General features: G+C 36.2%; 2 protein-coding genes and 1 pseudogene across 3 annotated transcripts; 1 reads left to right on the top strand and 2 right to left on the bottom strand.

Annotated features, from left to right (window-relative positions):
* Window positions 1-571: 571 nt before the first annotated feature.
* On the top strand, window positions 572-19009 carry org-1 (T-box transcription factor 1). 2 transcript variants are annotated; one of them, XM_081975734.1, is made up of 9 exons: window positions 572-822; window positions 3683-3889; window positions 6637-6769; window positions 7791-8039; window positions 8097-8253; window positions 8307-8465; window positions 8571-8638; window positions 16551-16633; window positions 18287-19009. In XM_081975734.1, the coding sequence occupies exons 2-9, from the start codon at window positions 3736-3738 to the stop codon at window positions 18676-18678; spliced, it is 1395 nt and encodes a 464-aa protein (XP_081831860.1). In that variant the 5' UTR covers window positions 572-822; window positions 3683-3735; the 3' UTR covers window positions 18679-19009. The 2 variants fall into 2 exon arrangements, with proteins under 2 accessions (XP_081831860.1, XP_081831861.1); XM_081975735.1 differs by having other exon boundaries at window positions 574-822; window positions 7803-8039.
* LOC145726577 (N-acetyl-D-glucosamine kinase pseudogene) lies at window positions 12416-14070 on the bottom strand (annotated as a pseudogene).
* Window positions 14207-17326, bottom strand: LOC145726576 (N-acetyl-D-glucosamine kinase-like). Its single transcript, XM_081975737.1, has 4 exons — window positions 17172-17326; window positions 16686-16776; window positions 15599-15702; window positions 14207-15514 (listed from the first exon to the last, which is right to left on the bottom strand). The coding sequence occupies exon 4, from the start codon at window positions 15304-15306 to the stop codon at window positions 14260-14262; it is 1047 nt and encodes a 348-aa protein (XP_081831863.1). The 5' UTR covers window positions 15307-15514; window positions 15599-15702; window positions 16686-16776; window positions 17172-17326; the 3' UTR covers window positions 14207-14259.
* Window positions 19010-20160: the final 1151 nt, after the last annotated feature.

A 20160-nucleotide genomic window follows, 5' to 3' on the forward strand; every position in this document is an offset into this window, starting at 1 on the left:
TAGACTGTGATTTCATTAGGTAACCTACCAATGTTCAAACTATAATGACAAAAATTGATTGGTTTTAAATTTTGTCTAAAGAGTTTTAACTGAAAAGTAAGTTAACCTGGTAACTAATTTTCTTCAAAACGAAGCTGCTCAGATAGAAAAATTTCAATTCAGTAACGCTATTCCAACAAACCGAATCAAGAATCCAGGTGAGGCAAACAAAGGTTCACAACAGGTACGACCTATATCACCATCCAAACAATTACATCACACCTCGGGACAATAAAATTCCGCGAATTTCATCACTAACGACCCTACAACAATGCTGCGGCTGGCAAAATCTCAAAATCCCTTACCTGCAAAAGCCAGGGACTGGTCCAGGCCAGCCTCCCGACAAATCCCGGACTGTACTTTTCAGCTGAAAATACACTGAAACGGCTTGGGCTACGCCTACTTGAGCGACTTTGGTACCGCATCCTTCTCGCACCCGTCACTTAAAAGGGAGAACAAGGAACGAGTGGGGGGGGGGGGGTGGTCGTATAGTACCTTCCCTCCAAAAACCTGGAAGATTCAAGACACTGTCATGGCTTACGTTGACAACATGTGTGAAAACTTTCAGTCCATCAACATAGTTCATTAAAATCGGGCAGGCCGCGAAAATCGACGTTTTTCCTGTTCGATCCGAGGGCGTGCGGAAAAGTCGTACTTTTCGGTTGGCGTAACGAAAAGCCGATGTCAACCGGGTGATTAGTTTTTCGCGGCGATGCATTCGTAAAATATATTATTATTATTAATAGTTTCGATGATTTAGGAACGTGGTGGGCTTTTCGAAAGGTACGTAAATATTCGTTATGTTTGAGTTATGGATGGTACCGCAAAGTTTGAGTGACGGACTATTTGCCTAAACTTTCAAATTAATGATCCAGGTTTAAAATCAATTTAACCCGTTAGAGTAATGTAAGGAAATGTAAGTTAAAGTCATGGATTATTTTATTGTGATTTCCAAGAACTTTCATATCAGTGATGTTTGATTTGATGATCTGTTTTTCAATACTATTGATCGAAATAGATGCGACATCTAGAACAGCAAATTCGAATCAAAAAATTGTAATTAATTCTTCAAAAATTGAATTTTGTATAAATTTAATAACACATTTTTCTTTCTCAGAATTTACATTTCACTCTCCCGTAGATGACGACAAAGTTATATTAAAAGAATTTTGACAAGTATTTTAAAATACACACGTTTTCAAAGTTTGTACAGGGTTAATTTTTTGTTAGGACTGCATGGTCATCTCAGTTATGTTATTTAAGTTAAAGTACCCTAGTTTTCATTCTGACACTTTTTGCAATTGAGACAGAAATTCAAGAAATATTAAAATATAAGTTATATGGTCACGAGATCATACAATGTCTTTAACAGTTGTCGGTCACATGACCGAATTGTTATTTTAGTCAAAATTACATATTTAATCACGTGACTGTTTTCTCAAGTTTTGTCACTTGCACACTATTAGCGTTACATTTGATGTCTAAAACTAAAATTTAAATTAAAAAATTTGTTAAAATAAGATTTCTGGTCAGGGTTTGTCGGATCTGCGGAACCAAGATGGAAACACCGTGTGTTCGACATTACCAAGGTTCGTTTGACATAAATAGAGCACCGTAACAATAACTGAGATATCCTGAAATCCTAACAAAAAAAATGTATACACCCTGTACAACTAAACTGTCCTCGTTTTTGGAAGATTTAAACTTATTTGGGAATATCCAGAGTTCAAACGACTACTTGACTAATATCCAAGTATCATTTTCAAAGTTATATTAACCAATACAGGGTGTACGAAACCGCAAATAGATAAGTAAGTTAAATTACGAAAAATAACAGAAACTCGTATATGGAATAAAATTGAAAAAACTTTGCTCGTCGTGCAAAAATTACACTTTTGGTAACTGGTTGTAACAAAAATTGTGATTGTAAAACTTTGTACTTTTAGTTTTAATATTACATATACAGGGGATCCTATAAATATTATACATATACCGAAAAACAAAAAGTTACAGAAGACGTCAAACCAATCATCCAATCATCAATCCCAAGCGTTATTTCTGGGATTTACAGGGTGTAGAAATTTAGCAAAATTACTTTTTAAATAGATACAAAAACAAATCAGGAGATTTTGAGTGATTTGATACAGAAATTCCTGACCAAACAACTTGTTATATTATTAGCACAAAGAAGTAACACATTTTGTAAGTTCCAATCTTATTTCGAAGATACATTTTTCATGTAATTTTCTTGACATCCACCCTTTTTTTCCTGAAATTTCAACATCTGTAGCATAGAAACGAATGTGTTCTGAAAGTAATAATGGGCGTGAATTTAAATAAAATTGGAAAAGTACATTTCAGTGTGACAAAATTGTTTCGACGTTAGTAAGAAATATCACGTGGTTTTTGGAGGATAATTTAGCTAGGCAGTCACGTGACCATTGTCTTGTATCGAATGCTGCAAGAAAACTTTTCTCAACCCTGATTTTTGCAACTTTTGAGTTTGACAGTCAGAGACCAAATTGCGTGGCAAACCCACTTGGAGTGAGAAAATAGCAGTTTTAAGCAAATTTTTGAAATCCTCATTAAATTTCCTACCCAATAACATAAAAAAACACTACGAAACTTGGTGCAGTCCAGGAGAAACTTTGAACTGTCAGAAACACAGTATATTTGTCATTTACTGGTAATTTACCCATCACTACCTGAAAGTTTAGCATCATACTATGTATGAGATACTCTGGATAAAAAAAAGGAACACGACGACCACTAAAAAATGAATTTCCTGTACATTTTCAATAATTTGCAAATTTTGAAGTAAAATAGAGATAGAGAAAATCAACAAAATTGATCAACAACTTGTGTATAAATTCCAAATATTTTTTTCGATTAATTTAGTTTAAAGTAGCAAAGCCTGAAAGAAAAACAGTATTTCACTACCTAACCTAGATGTTTAACCTAACCAATTATACAGAGTGTTTTAGAGTTGTAATGTCGACTGAAACAGGGATATTCTCTGACCAAAATAAAATATTTTTGGCTGAAATTCAGATAACCAACTTTTTACGTCATACATTTTTTTCGACATGTGCAGCTTTTGCGTAAATCACATCACAGTGGATTCTATAGGTTCTGATTGGTCAAGGAAAGCAGCTTTCAGCTTGCTGCTTTTTCTTGACCAATCACAAATTACAAACACTGCTGTGATCAGCATCTACAGCTGGCTAACCGAATAATGCACTTTTCTCTCACTAAAATACAACATCTCTGCACGGTCTAAATTCAAACCAAAACATTTTCCTCAACAGTTGAATATCCGCATAAATCAGCTGGGAAATAAGTGAATCAGAAAAGCGGGAAAGCCGCATAGTTGATTAAATATTTTCAAAGCAAACGCGAACAGTCGCCTTTCATCGCCATGTTAATTTTCACATATCGTCACCCTTGGAAATGATACGGAATTTATAATGGATACGGCCGACATGGAACTTATCATTGTCAGCGCTCGACTACGCTAATAAACTTATAAATTAATCGGTCAGGTTGACTGACGATGGAAACTTGGAGAGTTAAGGTCCTATCCCAACAATATAACACTTTTTTTTTATGTAAAGTTGGTTTCATAACGTTTGTTTTGTTGCAGGATTGAAACGCCAAGAAAATCAGGACTAGTGTTGTGTTTAGTGTTGAACAATAATGCATCATCAACAGCAATTCGGTCCAAAAGACGGTAGTGTAATCGCGCCTTTAGACAACACGTCAGTGACGTATCATTCGCAGTTTAGCTACGGGGCAAACGACAATTGGACATACGGACATACCGGTGTGACACCCATGAAGCAAATTGAAGGTATGGTTTTTTTTTTTTTTGGAAATTGGGCTAATTTGGAACTAATTGGGAATGGAAGGCGTCGGCGGCGTCTCGACGCGTTAAACCCAGTCGATGCTTCTTTTGCAAGAAACGTAAATCAAGCGGTCTCATTAGTTAAGCATATATGCCTATTTGTAGCGGTTACTTTGATTTATTCCATGCGAGAAATAAATTTATGGGCGATAAAAATGACGCGGATGAACTGGAACACACGTTAAAATTGGATTTTAAAGAAAACTAAATTTGGAAAGTATACAATTTTGGAAAACATGTTTTAAGTTTAGGTATCTCATTATTATTATTACAAAGCATCGCAAATTAATAAGATCCCTCGAAATCAATAATCTTGACAAAAATTACGCAAAATTTTACGATTTTTTGAAAAAGTGCATCAAAATTTTGCTTAAAACGAAGCTTTCTGGGCCTACTATACTGACCGCGGCCATATTGGATTTTAGCCTGTCAAAGTGACTTTTTCCACTAAATTTAACCTGGAGAACACGAATTTAATGTCGGTTTTGCTCTAACTGCCACCATTATGTCACTAACCTCAAATTAGGGCATTCTGCTGCTGACGCCAGAATTGCTAAGAATTTCGCATTCAGTGCCTTCAAATGTTTAATGTTTAATTGACGTAAAAACCTTGCCAAAAAATTGGAATTTTATTCTCTACCAGTTTGCATTAGTAGGATGCTTTTGCCCTAAAGTCCTAAAGGGTCTCCCCTGTAAAATGTACCAGCAACTTTGTCGCCCTCTAGCGGCGTTATTTGTACCACTACCACCCGATTTTTGGACATTTTCGGAAAGCTTGAAATCTGCTCTACAAAAATGTTTATTTGTCCTTTTGAAGTATCTGTCATAATAACCGAGTTACAGCCGGTTGAAGCGAGGTGACAACCTGTTCAAATTTGAGATTTTTTGCTAAAAATGTACGAGCAACTTTGACGCCCTCTAGCGGCGTTATTTGTACCACTACCACCCGATTTTTGGACATTTTCGGAAAGCTTGAAATCTGCTCTACAAAACTGTGTATTTGTCATTTTGACGTGTCTGTCATAATAACCGAGTTACAGCCGGTTGAAGCGAGGTGACAACCTGTTCAAATTTGAGATTTTTCCTAAAAATGTACGAGCAAATTTGACGCCCTCTAGCAGCGTTATTTGTACCACTACCACCCGATTTTTGGACATTTTTTTCTTCTTCATTTCGGAAAGCTTGAAATCTGCTCTACAAAACTGTTTATTTGTCATTTTGACGTATCTGTCAAAATAACCGAGTTATGCACTGTTAAATTGAAAGCTGTCACATTCAGTTCAATTGATTTTCAATATCTAAACTGTCAAAATAACTTTTCCAAAAAATCGTGAATAAAGTTAAACGATGTTAAAGACTGACACATGTTACTTTTGAGTCTTTTTCACATGTCTCGCAAAAATTATTGCATCAATGATTATTAGCTGTAAATCAGTGGCGTACACAGACGGTTATGTTGTAAAAAGATGGCGAAAAACTAATGGAATGTAATACCAATAGTGTGTATGAAACCACCCTGTATCATCATAAATCACACCCTGTCATTTGACTATACAGAGTGTTCCTAAATGATGTACAGTATGATGGAAAATTTCAAAATATGCACTATTTTGATTGAAGCACCCTGTATATTATTACGTCATTCGATTAAACTTGTCATGGCCTACTTGACAGTCTGCTGATATACAAGTCTCAATAGAAAATAACACGGAATTCCCACTGTTTGGCATTTAAACGCACCGGAATTCACAAAATTGACAGTTGACAGCTGTCGAACAAAATACTACAATCGTTTGATGATTAGTTTCAGAGAAACGGAACTGCACGATGTAAGTATATAAAATCAAGTTGTTGCCACGTTTGACGGACTGTCAAACCAGCCATTTTGAAGTTACAACCTTGATTTTTTGGTTCAGGAAATATTCAAACACAATGGCGCTCTTAGCCAACTAGACACTTTGTGGAATAATGCAAAATCCAAAATGGCGTCCAACTGTCAGTTTCTTCGTTACGACCTTGTTTTTTTGGGTCAACGTAGCCATGACCTTGAAGGTCAAATAGTATTTTTTCATAAATTTCCTTCCACCGGTTTGGGAGATATTCAAGCAACACGACAACACTGTATTAGATTAGATTCAACTGTCTTTTTCATTTTTTGACCGTTTTTTGAGAGTTAGGTTAGGTTAAACTGTTTTTTCCCGTAAAATGTTGACAGTTAAGCTAAGTTAAACAACAAATTAATTAATTAGTTGATTAATTCCAGTTGTTTTAAGCTTTAAGCAAATTTTTAAGATTGTTTTTTGACAGAAGTAGAGCAGTTTCAGCTTAATTGATGTTGCGTTAAGTGATTTTTTTTGACAGTTGACAAACTAGGCAGAACTTGACTTTTTTACACTCCATCTTTTTAGTTGCGTAATGAGAGGTTATATAGAATTAGTGTCATAATGAATGTCATCATATAGGTATGTATGCTAGCAAATGCTTTGATTTCTATATAAGAAAAATATACAAGTAATGTAATATCAAATTTGATCTCAGTGTATCTGGGAAATTAAGTGTGTGCAGATACTTTAATTTCTCATGGTGTTCACTGATGAGTAAGTGTAATAAAATATTTTTAACAATTTTAGTCAAGCTTTTTGTTGTAATTATTATTAATAAATAAAATCCTGACAATCTAAATGGTTTTTTAGCATGTCTGCAAAGTGCTGGAAAAGACAGAAAAGCCTATTCGCCACTGGACCAAGCCGACGCTCTATCTTTGGAACAAGAAAATGAACGTCCAGAAAACAACAATAGAAATAACACGCATAATAAAAATCACAAGTGAGTAACATTTTATATCAAACCATTTTGACGCTCAGAAAATTACAAATTTATGGATAATGTTCAATTTGAGTCCCATTAATGCATGATTTTTCAATTGTTTTACTTTAATGCACGATTTTATCATAGGCAACCAAATATACACTCATAGTAGTTCTATCCTTCCATTCCCATTCCCATTTGCGTTATGGAATTTTAAATTGGGGACTTAGTGCTCATGTGCAACGAGTATTTTTGTTACAAAAGTATGCCATCAGAATACTCATGGGCTTAGGCCCACGTCAGTCTTGTAGAGAAATCTTCAAACAACATAAAATTCTTCCCTTAGCTAGTATCTACATTTATGAGGCCTGTGTTTTTGTTTATAAAAATAAAACAATGTTTGAGGCATATCGCGGATCCCATGAGCACAACACTCGTGGCAGAAATTTGTTGGTGCCCGGTTCACATCGTACTGCTCTCTACCAAAAAAATATTTTCTTCAACGCTTGCAAATTCTATAATATCCTTTCGGACTCCATTAGAGCCTCGCCTAATTTATATAGTTTTAAATCTAGTATAAAGCGCTTTTTGACTGGTAGGGCATACTATTCAATTCAAGAATTTTTATAAAATATTGTATGCCCGTCTTATGTATTGTATTTTTAATTATTTTTTTGACGTTTTCAACAGTTGTATGTTCTTAGTGTTCATGCTTAATTGATGAAATAAATGAATTATTATTATTATTATTATCTTTTTTGTAACTGAATTAGACAGACGGAAATAGACGTATTTTAAAACCACTAGGTTAGTTCACCATCCGTCGTTTCCGACAGAACTAACTGTCACTGTCATTGTCAAAGGTGCCTGTGATTTCGGTTTGCCGTGTTGCGTATACAACTGACAACTAGTTTTTTCACTGCGTTCACGCGTTAAACCATTTCGATTATTAATCACTTTCATTAATACACTCGTTGGTTAAATAACTATTAATAAGTCAAATGAACGTAAATGGTCACAGTCATTAGATTAATTTTAGTTTGATTTCCAGTAACATAACAACATCAATATCGCCGGCTTTGGCAAACTGTAGCGCCATTTTGGAAATGAAACATCTTTGGGATGAGTTTTATGCCCTCGGCACGGAAATGATAGTGACCAAGGCTGGACGTCGAATGTTTCCCACTTTCCAGGTGAAGCTTTGTGGCCTTGACTTGCATTCCGAATATATGCTAATGATGGACTTTGTCCCTGTAGATGATAAAAGATATCGATACGCTTTTCACAGGTGAATTAGTTGAATGACCCATTTCTTTTATCCTGTTAATTAATTTGAATATTGCAGTTCTAGTTGGGTTGTGGCGGGCAAAGCAGATCCAGTGTCACCGCCCAGAATCCACGTCCACCCCGACAGCCCCGCCACTGGGGCCCAGTGGATGAAACAAACAGTGTCGTTTGATAAACTTAAGTTGACTAATAACCAGTTGGACGATAACGGACATGTAGGTTACACCACTTTGTGACAAAGTTAGTTATTAAGCATATTTCAATTCAGATAATTTTAAACTCAATGCACCGATACCAGCCGAGGTTTCATGTGGTTTATCTACCACCGAAAAACGCGCAAAACGAAGAAACCTGCAATGACAACTTTAAGACTTTCGTATTTCCTGAAACGTCCTTCACTGCGGTGACTGCCTACCAAAACCACAGGGTAAGTCTCCCCCTATCTCAACTATAAAAACTCTTATCAAATAAGCACACACTCTGGCAGCTCGTTAATTTTAAATTTCTAATTGGCTCTATCGTTATTTTTCAGATAACCCAGCTAAAAATAGCGAGTAATCCATTTGCTAAGGGTTTTAGAGACTGCGATCCAGATGACGGGTAAGTGTGTAAAACTATCGAAAAAAAATCAAGTCGTTTGTCAGGACCCCTCCCTACCTCAAGCTTATTGCCATACTGTGTTCGTTAAATGGGCCTGTCCCACAATTTTTTTTTATTTCATAACTACAAAGACGGATTGAAAATATTATACCCGTATTTTTTTGTTTTCAAAAATATTAAGTCTAAATAGAAAAAAAATGATGATAAAAACTACATTAATCTCATGTTTTAAACGCCCGCCGCCGGTGACGTACTACACTATCAACCAATCAGCGACAAGAAGTGAAACAGTTGGCGTGCAACAGCCAATAAAATCGCCCAGAATTACGTACGTCACATGCGCGCCAAAACAGATCTTTTAAATTTAATGGACAAATTCAAACTAATGTAGGAACATTTACGACCATAATTTTTTCTTCAAGAATATGAAAAATTAGTTTTTTGATCCTATTCTTTCGATTCCAGTCATTAAAACAAAAATTTATGATATGTGGGATAGGCCCATTGATAGAAGTCGATACAATTAAATCAAAATAAAACAAAAACATAAACGTAATCATCCCGTAAGATCTCGGAGATCTGGACAATTTATATTTATTTAAAAATCGCTCCTTAGTGATGTGTTTATTGGTCTTGAACCGAAATAGCGCGGCGGAACGGAGCGAAATTTAAAAAGTCGACCGGAATCAAAATAAACACTTCATATTCTTAATAGGATTTTCGAGATCTGGCCAGATTTATGGGCGGCAAATATTTGGACCGAGTTTTGATTATTTTAGGGCGATCCACGAAATCAAAACACCACCACCGTGGAACTAATTAATCGCTTGTCTTTTTTATATTTACGCAGAGACCCGATGGTTTCCTGTTTACCTACCGATTGTTTTCTCCTGTCAATTTATTGTCTAAAACAGACTGATAGCAGGGGACGCCATGATTGCTATGGTGACAGGTGACAGAGCACCATTATGGCCGCTCCACAGAGCCTGCCGAGCAAATTGGACGTCGCGATGACGTAAGTTAATAAAACAATATTTTGGTCAACTGTCACATTACATCATCGTGACGTCGATATTCTCTGTGGAGCCTCAAAACGAACGGAGTCCAAATCAAATTTTCAAAACTATACTTTTTAGTATGGATATACAGGGTGTCCGTTTTTCCAGGCCCATCACTGAAATCTTGATCTGCCTTTAAAATTCCGAACACTTCCAAAATCACACAAAAAAATTGATTTTAATTTTTTTTGTAAGTTTCATTTCTTGAGATAAAGGTCAAATGGCACTTAACCACGTGATACTATTTGCATTTGCAACGTAATGATCATGTGACCGATTATCAGATACGCGGAGAGCACTCTGCTCTAATCAATGTCCAAGACACTCATCTTTATAAAAATACAATTTTTGTTATTTTAGTTTTATTTTTAATATTTTACCTCAGAATTTATTAAAATTAAAAGATTTATTAAAAATACGTTGTATCTCATTCAGGATCTTGCCACGATGTAGAGAAGAAAAATTTTGTCAAATAAATCAAGAAAAAGTCAAAAGAGTTCAATAAAAATAACAACAATCGACTAAAAGGTCCCGACGGTCACCGTGACGTCACTTGATAGCGTATCACATGATTACAGATTTGAAAATGATCATGATGTCACGTGAGTACGTGTCAAATACGTAACAGAGAATTGTCGATTTTTGTAGAGTTAGATTCAAAACTAGAGTATTTCCAATGAATAAAAAAAATGTAAACATAGCAGGAACGAGCAATAGCAATCAAAGAGGGGGACAGAAACAAGGGGGAGGCGGGGGGAGTAATATGGCGGCCGTCAACTTCCGGTTGGCACTATCAGATCTAAATTTAATCTTGTCCACTGTACAACTTAATTTAAATTTGTAAAACTCAACTGTTAAAGAACCACAAACAAACAAAACAAACTAACACTATACTACAACAAATACAAACAACAAATTTTTGCGGGTTTGAAACTCCAAACTTTCAATGACTGCGTCAATTCAACTGCGCAGTAGGCGAATGCGCAATCAACTTCCGTCCCCCTCCCTTAATGCACAAACGGGTTATAATTTGTATTATTGTTACCTCCTGATACTTGTTCTTTTTACTCATTGAGTATTTCTATACCGTTTCACTGACGTTTGATAGAAAAGAATACACATACACTAAATGAAAAACGAATAGATCATTTTGAGTCACCTGGTTTTGACACTGGCTTTCGACGGCAGCCATATTGCCGGGGGGGCAGACAACTGAATTTTGCTGTATGGATTTTCATTGTTATTTGTGATCTCCTGGTGTTTAATAAACTGTTTAAAAGGAAGCAGAGTACATTTAGTTGATATGTAGGGAGAGACACTGTTAAAAACTAAAAACATCATCTGTGCTTTTGGAAAGCCTGTAAAATATGTTTTTGAATCATTATCTTTAAATGACTCTTCTGACAAGCCAGACGATTTTAGTTTTTCTTGCAATGTATAATTTTTTGATTTGGGTTTTGGTAATAATATATATCCCATATTTACAGAAGGAACCCAGTCAGGATTGTCCTTATCTTCCAATTTAGCTGGTTTGCCTAAAAAAACCAAACAAAACTGACACAATACACTAAAATTAAAACAATATTTTATTTAACCATACTTTGTTATATGCTGTACTACTGACAAATAATAGATACCTGGGATAGTGATTTGCACAAATTCGTGCATTATTAAGGAAGGTTTTACTTAAATCCCCACGTTTTGAAGCGGCAACCCATTTAAGTCGACGTTCTTTTGACAAGGCGTTTAGTTGTTCTCCCCGGTTCTTCAACGCTTTGGAAATCTTGAAAAATCGAACTTTATCCCTTTCTGCTCTATTTCCACAACGCACGACAACAAAACGACGGCATTTTTTTACAATCTTCTGAACTCAATCGAAAATTTCTATGGTTTACATTTAGCTAGTGGGTCAGTATGCCCCCCCGGCAATATGGCTGACTTACGTTTGACGTTTGTGACGTCACCTCGAAAAGTGCTTTACAATGTTGCCAAAAGCATCAAAAAAGAGTAATTATTTGTTTACGTTAGTTATCAAAATTATTCTATAACTTAAACTTTAAAAGCAAACTTCCTCTTACTCTCGGTTATTTCATTGAAATTAACTGTATAAGCTTTTTTTTGTTTGCTGAATTTGTTTCAAATCTATTAAATCTCTGAGCATTGTCAAAAAAAAAACGTGTATTACTTTTTTGATGTTCTTAAAGATAAAATAAAAAAAATCGTGTTAGACACCCCAACATTTCGTATTTTGTCGGATTTGACCCAAAATAATCCGAACTTTTCAGTTTTTATTTAATTCCAAATTGCGCAACTTTGTCCCAATTTAAATTTATTGATTTTTCTTGACCAATCACACATTTCAAACGCTGCTGAGTAGTTACGCAAATACTGCACATGTGGACCTTCCAGGACAAAAATTCTAAATAAAAACTTCATCAGAAAACAATAATGAAACTAATTCACAACTGAAACAAAACAAATAGTTTATGAAAAGAAGGCGGTCGCTGCCGATAGAATCCCGTAATCTGTTTTCAATCAAGAACATTTCAAAGAGCCTACCGTTATCAATAAATTCCCCATCGTTTACGAAAGGAAAAACGATAAAATAAATAAAATCAATCGTCGTGGAACGGCAGTTTAAAATCGGTCCGGAATTTTGAAACGGCCTAGAACCGATTAGTTTTCAGATATATGCGATCCGAAAAATATACGCCAAATGTAAATTTGAACTCCCGAAGTTTATTAACGGAATAGTATATATAATTTTATCGAATTTATTAACATAATTAAGTCGATAAAATATACAGCTTAGCGTTTCAAAACATCACTTTACATTCTCTATTTATGTTCGCTAAAATCGTTTCTATACAGGCTGGAAATTACAACTTGGAATCATAATTCGTGAAGTTCATACCGTTTAAAAACGGTAAAATTTTTGGAATACTCTCTATCCAATCTTAGACCAAACTGGTCAGCAGCCATTAAAGCACCCCCAACACCTTTATCAACTGTTAGTTGCAGTAAAGTTAGTTGCTTCAATTGGGAAGATTTGTGTACACAGGCACTAAATCCAGGCTGCAATAAGTCCCAACTCAACCACAATGAACCTACACAAACCACATCAATTGATTCCACTGAAGCTCTGGTAGCTACAGCTAAAATCGATCGTCCTAACTGAGCTCCAGCCTGTTGAAATAAGTATTTAGCTAGAGAATCTTCCTCGTTTCTAGCTAAATCAGCTAACTTACAGCACAACAACGCTATCTGTGACTTATCAAAGTTGGTGTAAAACAAATCTAAAACGTCTTGTCGTGTTTGCAGTTTAAAAAACCTCTTAATCACCCTCCAAACTCCACTTGTAGGATAAGGTGCTTTGAAACCGTCCAAATCGTCAAGACAAATTTTAACAGCTCTCAAACTGATTCCCCAGGCGCTGGCTTCGTCTCCTAGCAAATGACCCCATCCTCCGCACTGAAACTTTTCACCTCCACCATTGATCAGTAGGGTATTTGACCCAGTTCCTGATATGCAGACGACACCTCCTTTATTGCTTACGGCAGCGATGGATCCTTCACTATCTGAACCTATAGCAAACTTAAGCGCCAGCTTGGGGTACTGCTTTAGTAGACCATGAATTAGTTCCATATTGGATTCGTCTCTTTCACATCCACTCAATGATAATCCAACAGCTTTTAATGGAATATCTAAAGGTATAAGAGCTCTAGATTTAACGGTGTTAATCAGATTTGCGATGTTTGCTCTACACTGGTCCATACCAATTAATGGATAGGCAGTATTAGGTCCTTGAGCAGTTGCAATCACTTTACCTTGGGGATTTATTAGAACGGCAAAAGAGTTAGTTGCTCCACCTTCGATTCCTCCTATAAATTCACTGGACGACATGATACGAATTGACCTGAATACCCGTTTAAGTAGTACTAATCCAATAAGAGTGTGAGTTGGAATTATTTAAATTGTTGGTCAGGGACGTCCATTTGTCATCTTATTATAGTATGACATTATTATTCTTAATTATGTTTGAGAAATACTGGTGTACTTACTTATTAATTTCCTTCTAAATATTGTTTCCATTGTAATATTTTTTTAGATTTTGTGAATGAAGATATTTAAAGTATACTTCAACTGAAGTAGGGAAAAGTTTTTTTTAGAATCTAAACTTAAGTCTACAATTTTAGTAATATAGGCTCGTCCTAACCATCATTCATTAGCTTATCAAACTGATCCTAGAATCGCAAACGTAATCAGAGGTTATTACAAAACTTATCGTTTGAATTATCCACTTTACACCTAATGATTAATCATATAAAACACTTCAGGTTGTTTCAAAATTGAGAGTATCGCATATCAATCAGAACCGTCTATATAATGATCTATTTATGGCAAACCAAATTCGCAAACAAAGTTCCACATATATGTTCTTTTTTCATTCCTCAACAACTTCATTCCTTCTAAGAACTAAAATGGGAAAGGGGTAATAACAACAACTACAAACTTATTAAATAATAATATTCCATCGTGTTGTATAAAAAATTAGGGTTCTCTCTAAGTTCTATCTATTTTCTCCGCCCTATCAAACACAGCAAACACATCAAAGTTCTTGGAATAATCCCTGTCCAATCGTAAATTAAGCCTATCAGCGGCCATCAAAGCAGCCCCCACTCCCAACTCCGTTTTGAGTCTCAGCAAAGTCAGCTTTTCGATCGTGGTGTTTTCTCGTAAATAGGAACTAAATCCGGATTGTAAGAGGTCCCAACTCAACCACACTGAACCCACGCAAATCACGTGCAGGCCTCCATCTCTGTCGGTGAGTTCTTTGGCCGCCTTGTTGACCACTGCTGATATGCTCCTAGCTAGATGAATTCCCGCTTCTTTGAAAAGGTGGCTGGCCAGTGGATCGCCCTGCGTTCTAGCTAGATCACTGAGACTTCGGCACAACAAAGCTATTTGAGACTTGTTGAAATTCACGTAGAAAGAGTCCAATATATCGGCTTGAGATTGAATTTTGAAGAAGTCTTTAATCAAATCCCATACTTTGTCTGTGGGATGGGGAGGTTCTTCAAATTTATCCAAGTGATTGAAACAATACTTGACTGCTCTGAAACTGATATGCCAGGCACTACCCTCGTCGCCCAATAAATAACCCCAACCGCCGCATTGAATTTTTTCCCCATCAGGGTTGATCAACAGAGTGTTCGAACCGGTTCCTGCAATGCAAACGACACCACCCACTTTGCTTAAGGTTGCTATGGAACCTTCAGTGTCCGAGCCTACGGCGTACTGAAGTGCTAACTTGGGATAGTTTTCAATCAGCCCTTTCAACAGCTCTTGATTGGATTCTTCCAGTTCGCAACCGCTTAAAGACAAACCAATAGCTCCGATTGGGGTATCCAAAGGAATCCCAGCTTTCTGTTTCGCCTCATTAATAAGTTCCGCAATCTTCTTGCGGCATTCTTCCATGCCGATCAGGTGATGATTAGTACCCGAACCTTTTGCAACCGCAATAATTTCTCCTTGAGGATTCATGAGGACTGCAGTGGAGTTGGAGGCTCCCCCTTCAATCCCTGCAACAACTTCGCTACTATTCGCCATTATTGTATAAGGAATTTTAGTTGCAATTTGTTGTTGGTACCACGTCACGCACACACACACTAAAATCAAGTAGTAGTCGACATAACAACGTTGTCGGTGAAAGTACGAATCCCAAACTGAAAACGGTATTAAATCGAGCTGACTGTTCGAAGTTCCCCCCCGTCTCTCGGAGTTATGAATTAAATTGTGGTGCCCTTGCGTTATGAATCTAAAAAACGACAATAGTAACGTCATTTGTTGGTGTTTGGAGGTCGTTCGCTGATAAAGAAATTGTAGAGATAATAGTACTTACCATGATTGGCACTGATAAAAGGTTGGTTGGTTGTAAATCGTTTTCTTCAGTCGGAACTGTGTTCGCTCTGTACTTGCAAATGCTTTTTTAACTTGATCGCAAACCTGAAAAACAAGATTGACCAGTTATAGTATCAATAATGTACCAAATACGCAGACAATATAATATTTTATTAATGAAAGACATTGTAATTATAATAATCCTATTTACCACGTTTGATAGACTGAAATAAAATTCTGAGAAATTTTCGACAAAAGCAAAATGAAAAGGAATTAGTGTGGGCTAATATCCAGTCATATATCTAATCAGTGACAATTAGGACAAAACATTATTCGAAAAATGCTGTAATAAACGCCTGGGAGAAGGAAACTATTTGTAAGGGAGACGCCGCGCGTCACAAAAAGATGGATGCGACTGAATACTTGAGGGTTATTAATTCGGTCTCGCTTGGCAGGTACTAAAATAGACCGAGTTTTAATATAAAAAGAAAACTTAACACCAAACAGAAAAATATACTGTTTTTAACAACAAAAAACTGGTAATTACTCAAGTCACCAGACAATAGAAGCAGTGCGGTGAAAAAAAAATTGAGGAACAGGGGCGGCAATCCTAAATTATCCAGAAATATCGTTCGTACCGTGGCCTGTTTTCCACAATTCTTATTCACCGCGGCTTCCGCCAGATTTAAGACGACGTCCCCGCTTAAATTTGTCACAACGAATTCACTTTCTGGAGTGTTTATTATCAAATTAACTGAAAATATTGGGAAACCCGGCGAAGTTTACGGTCCCGTTTTACGACCCGGTGTCGGGCTTTTGCAATTAAGGGGTCGTATTCCTCGAATTAAGAAGGCAATTTTCTGTCACACAATTAGATCCGTTTGACTAAATAATCAGGGATTTAGATGTTTATTAACTCTTCAAAAAAATGTATTTTTTTGTTTTCATTTCAGCTCTGCTGATGTTCCTAGCCCGTCCAATCAACAACGGCAAAGAACAACGTCAAGATCAACACCTAACAGTTGTGGAACCAAAGGTAAGATTTCTAAATACCACTAAGTCTTTATTATCTTATGACATATACTTACCATCCTAGTATCGAGTTAAAACCATTTTTTTTGAATTGTTGGTGATTGTTTTTATTTGAGGTTGAGGGAGTTCATTTAACTGTCCAGATACCTAGAACAAAAATATTAGCATCAGAATGATTTGATTGTGTTAATGTTTTTCTTTTATCTTCTTAGCCCTCTTCTTCAATCTTTTTGTTCCTCAGATAACTGATGGGATATGGTTATTAACAGATAGTGTTATAACTGTAGAAACTATTAATGAAGCACTAAACCTGATATCCACTAGGCCCTAGGTTCATAATAAATCAGGTTAAGATTTAGGGCAAATTACGGCAGGGAGCAAATAGATTTCAAGAAAATGAAAGTCTATTTAGTTTTTATTGGTATTATAACGTTAAAAAATGATGAAAACAAGAAATTCAGCCTAAATCTTAAATTTGAAAAAGTAAGGTTATAAATTCATTTTTAGCAGGATGGAAAACCTAACACAATAATGATTCTTACCGTGGTAGCTGATTGTAGTTTATGTTTTAATTAACACGCGTTGGAAGCTTTGCCGCAAAGAAACAACCGATAAATGCTAAAACAACTTTAAAAAAAAAACCAAAAGTTAATAAACAGTAAACACCATAAAAAATGACAACAAAAACGTATTTTCAAACTACACTTGAAAATAAATCAATCTATCCTTTACTACACAACAGTGATAAAAAAGGATGTCGTAACTCTAGCTAGCGCAGCAGGACTGAAGGACCTAACCTAAAAACTTTTTCCGTCCTTTGACAGTTGCCTGAACGGTACGGTCATTGAGCAACAAAGTTCTAACCTGGACACAGCATAGAAACTCTATAATTTCACTGTTGCATATGTTTACAACAGACAACGCCATGTGTGTTATTGCCTAAGCTTCGTAAATTACCCGAAATATCGTTCAAAGAGCTCGAAAAGTTCGACGGAAAGCCCAATCGGAAACGTTTCAAATCGTAAATTCCGTCTTGTGTACAAATCGAAACGTAATTATTTCATTAAGAGTAGCCAATTTCCATCGCGTTCAGAGCGGTTTTCGTGTAAACACAGCGGGATAATGTTTTGTTTTCGAGAAAAAAATAGTTTTTATTGTTCATCAAAGGAATATGAAAATTATTGTTGTTTTCCTAATTTGTATTTCTACCGGTCAAGGTTTGTAAGAATGCCAGTCAATTTAAAAAAATAACTCCTCCCTCCGTTTGCCGCATATTAACGCTTGTTTACAACAAGTTTAACTGCATCACTCGGAAAACGGCAACCAGAGGAATCTCGTAAAACTCCGACGGGCAATTACAAACGTATAAACAAACTTTGAAATCAAACCGGTCCCGTCCAATCTTCAAATTAACTTGTCAAAATCGACAGTTAAGTAACTGACATTTAAACTAACTCTCCGTCAGGGCGCGGCTTTTTTACTGCTCCCAGAAGCGTAATAACCGAATCAGTGTTTACAGTTTGGTTTTAGTTATTTTATTTTACATGTGCCCAATTCGTAAACACAAATGCCTCCGACTTAAGAGATTTGTTTATAATTTTAATTACGGCTCTTTACAGAACCGTACTGATTTATTTTCTGTGCATTTTTGTTTCAGATGACGAGTCAATAGACACATCAGCGCAAGCGCACCATCAACCTGACTCCCTACACAATCCGCACACTTCCATGATATTCCAGAATCGCTACCAAACCACCAATCAAACTACTGCCTCATCCCTACTTCAGTCCAACATACTCAGCGCCGGACTGAATACGATAGCCCAGCCCTATTCGGCTGAAATATGCAATTACGGACCTGTGTATCATCCCCACAATATTCTACACAACTACAACACCGTGTATAGTAACGATAAGGGAATGCGAAGTCCGAATTTTAGTCGCGGGGTGTATGGGGGATATCAAGGATTTTATTCAAATAATGGAAGTTTCCGAAGCGCTACTCTTACAGGGACTCATCAAAATGGTTATGATTTTACTCCCAGATAAAATGTTGAATGACTTTATACAGTGTGAGGATTTTTGACAATATGAGAAACCAAAGAAGTATTATGTACAGGGTTCAGGTAATCCAAAAAGTTTTTGCCAAATATTGCTAGAATTATAGTTTTTGTAGACTGGTAGAGTTGTTGATACGATAAGAATATAAAAGTGCCTTACAGGTTACAATATAGTTAATGTACATTTCTGTGTTACTAGACTAGAAAAATGTGCCTTATTGTGGTGCAATATATTCGAATTTCTAGTACTTTATAGCAGCAACATATGTCTTTATTGAAATCGAATTTATTTATTTATTAAATATATGTATATAAGGAAACTTGGTGTTTTGATCATACTGTAGATTTAGTAGTACCTAAAGTCCATCCCAGAGCAGTGACGTAATAATTGACGTTCCTTTTCTGTTACATGTTAACTGAACGAAATAGAAATTTTGTTTTTTTCTCATATACAGGTGTGGTAAATCCAAAAGCGACCATAGGAAAACCGTGTAACGGACAGAGAAACGTAGGTAATTGCATGCGCGGGAGAAAGACAGAAAACGAAAAAAATATCAAGTAGGCCATATTTTTAGCGCGCTGTTGCCAAACGCCGTAAGTAAGTTTGTCGAGGGTATTGAATACTTACGGCGTCAGGCAACAGCGCGCTAACAATATGGCCTACTTGATATTTTTTTCGTTTTCTGTCTTTCTCCCCCGCATGCAATTACCTACGTTTCTCTGTCCGTTACACGGTTTTCCTATGGTCGCTTTTGGATTTACCACACCTGTATATCCTTGTCTCTGATATATCTACGATTGGATCTTAAACTTCTTGACAACCAAACGTATATAGTTTTTGACTCTCACAATTCTCAAAACTGATTTTTGCTCTATCTGCTGTTTGAATCTTCTACAATTTGGGCCTCCCCGGTAAATAGTCATCTAAATGCAATAAATCTGAACGAAAGTGACACCAGAGCAGGGTCGTCTGCAAAGAAAAAAACCAGCAACTCCACTATACTCCTTGATGTTTCCCTAATGATTAATTAGCGAAGGAGACGTTTAAAAGTGAGCGTGTGACGAGTTGTCACGTGTCATTTCGTTTGATTGATGGCTACATACAGGGTGCCAAATAGCCCGTGACCCGGACTTTTCGGATATAGGTGGTCTATTAAAAGGTATATTTCAACATAAATGAGTCTCGAGCAGTACACACATAGAGAATTCTTTCAGATGGTACTTTTATGACCATGAATGATTTTAATGATCCAGTAAAATTTTTGGCAACCAATTCAGTCAGACAAAGGCTTTATAGATAGATGCAGACGACAGGCACGTTTTACTTTTTTGACTTTTAATGCTTGCGATTGTCTTTCTGATCTTTTTTACGACCAGTTTATTGCTAATACAGTCTAGCAATGCACTTTTCGACTTGGAAACGCCACGAAAAACACTTAAAAACCCACTATTATAATGCATTTGGGGTCTT

This window comes from Ips typographus, linkage group LG3, assembly GCF_016097725.1.
Source record: "Ips typographus isolate SLU linkage group LG3, UJ_Ityp_2.0, whole genome shotgun sequence".
In the NCBI taxonomy this organism is placed as follows: Eukaryota; Metazoa; Arthropoda; class Insecta; order Coleoptera; family Curculionidae; genus Ips; species Ips typographus.

Excerpts from the sequence above, each read along its gene's own strand:
- org-1 (XM_081975734.1), top strand. The coding sequence starts at position 3,736 with ATGCATCATCAACAGCAATTCGGTCCAAAAGACGGTAGTGTAATCGCG. Across the intron at positions 8,040-8,096 it reads TATCGATACGCTTTTCACAG|TTCTAGTTGGGTTGTGGCGG; the intron begins GTGAATTAGTTG and ends TGAATATTGCAG. Across the intron at positions 8,466-8,570 it reads CTGCCTACCAAAACCACAGG|ATAACCCAGCTAAAAATAGC; the intron begins GTAAGTCTCCCC and ends GTTATTTTTCAG.
- LOC145726576 (XM_081975737.1), bottom strand. The coding sequence starts at position 15,306 with ATGGCGAATAGTAGCGAAGTTGTTGCAGGGATTGAAGGGGGAGCCTCC.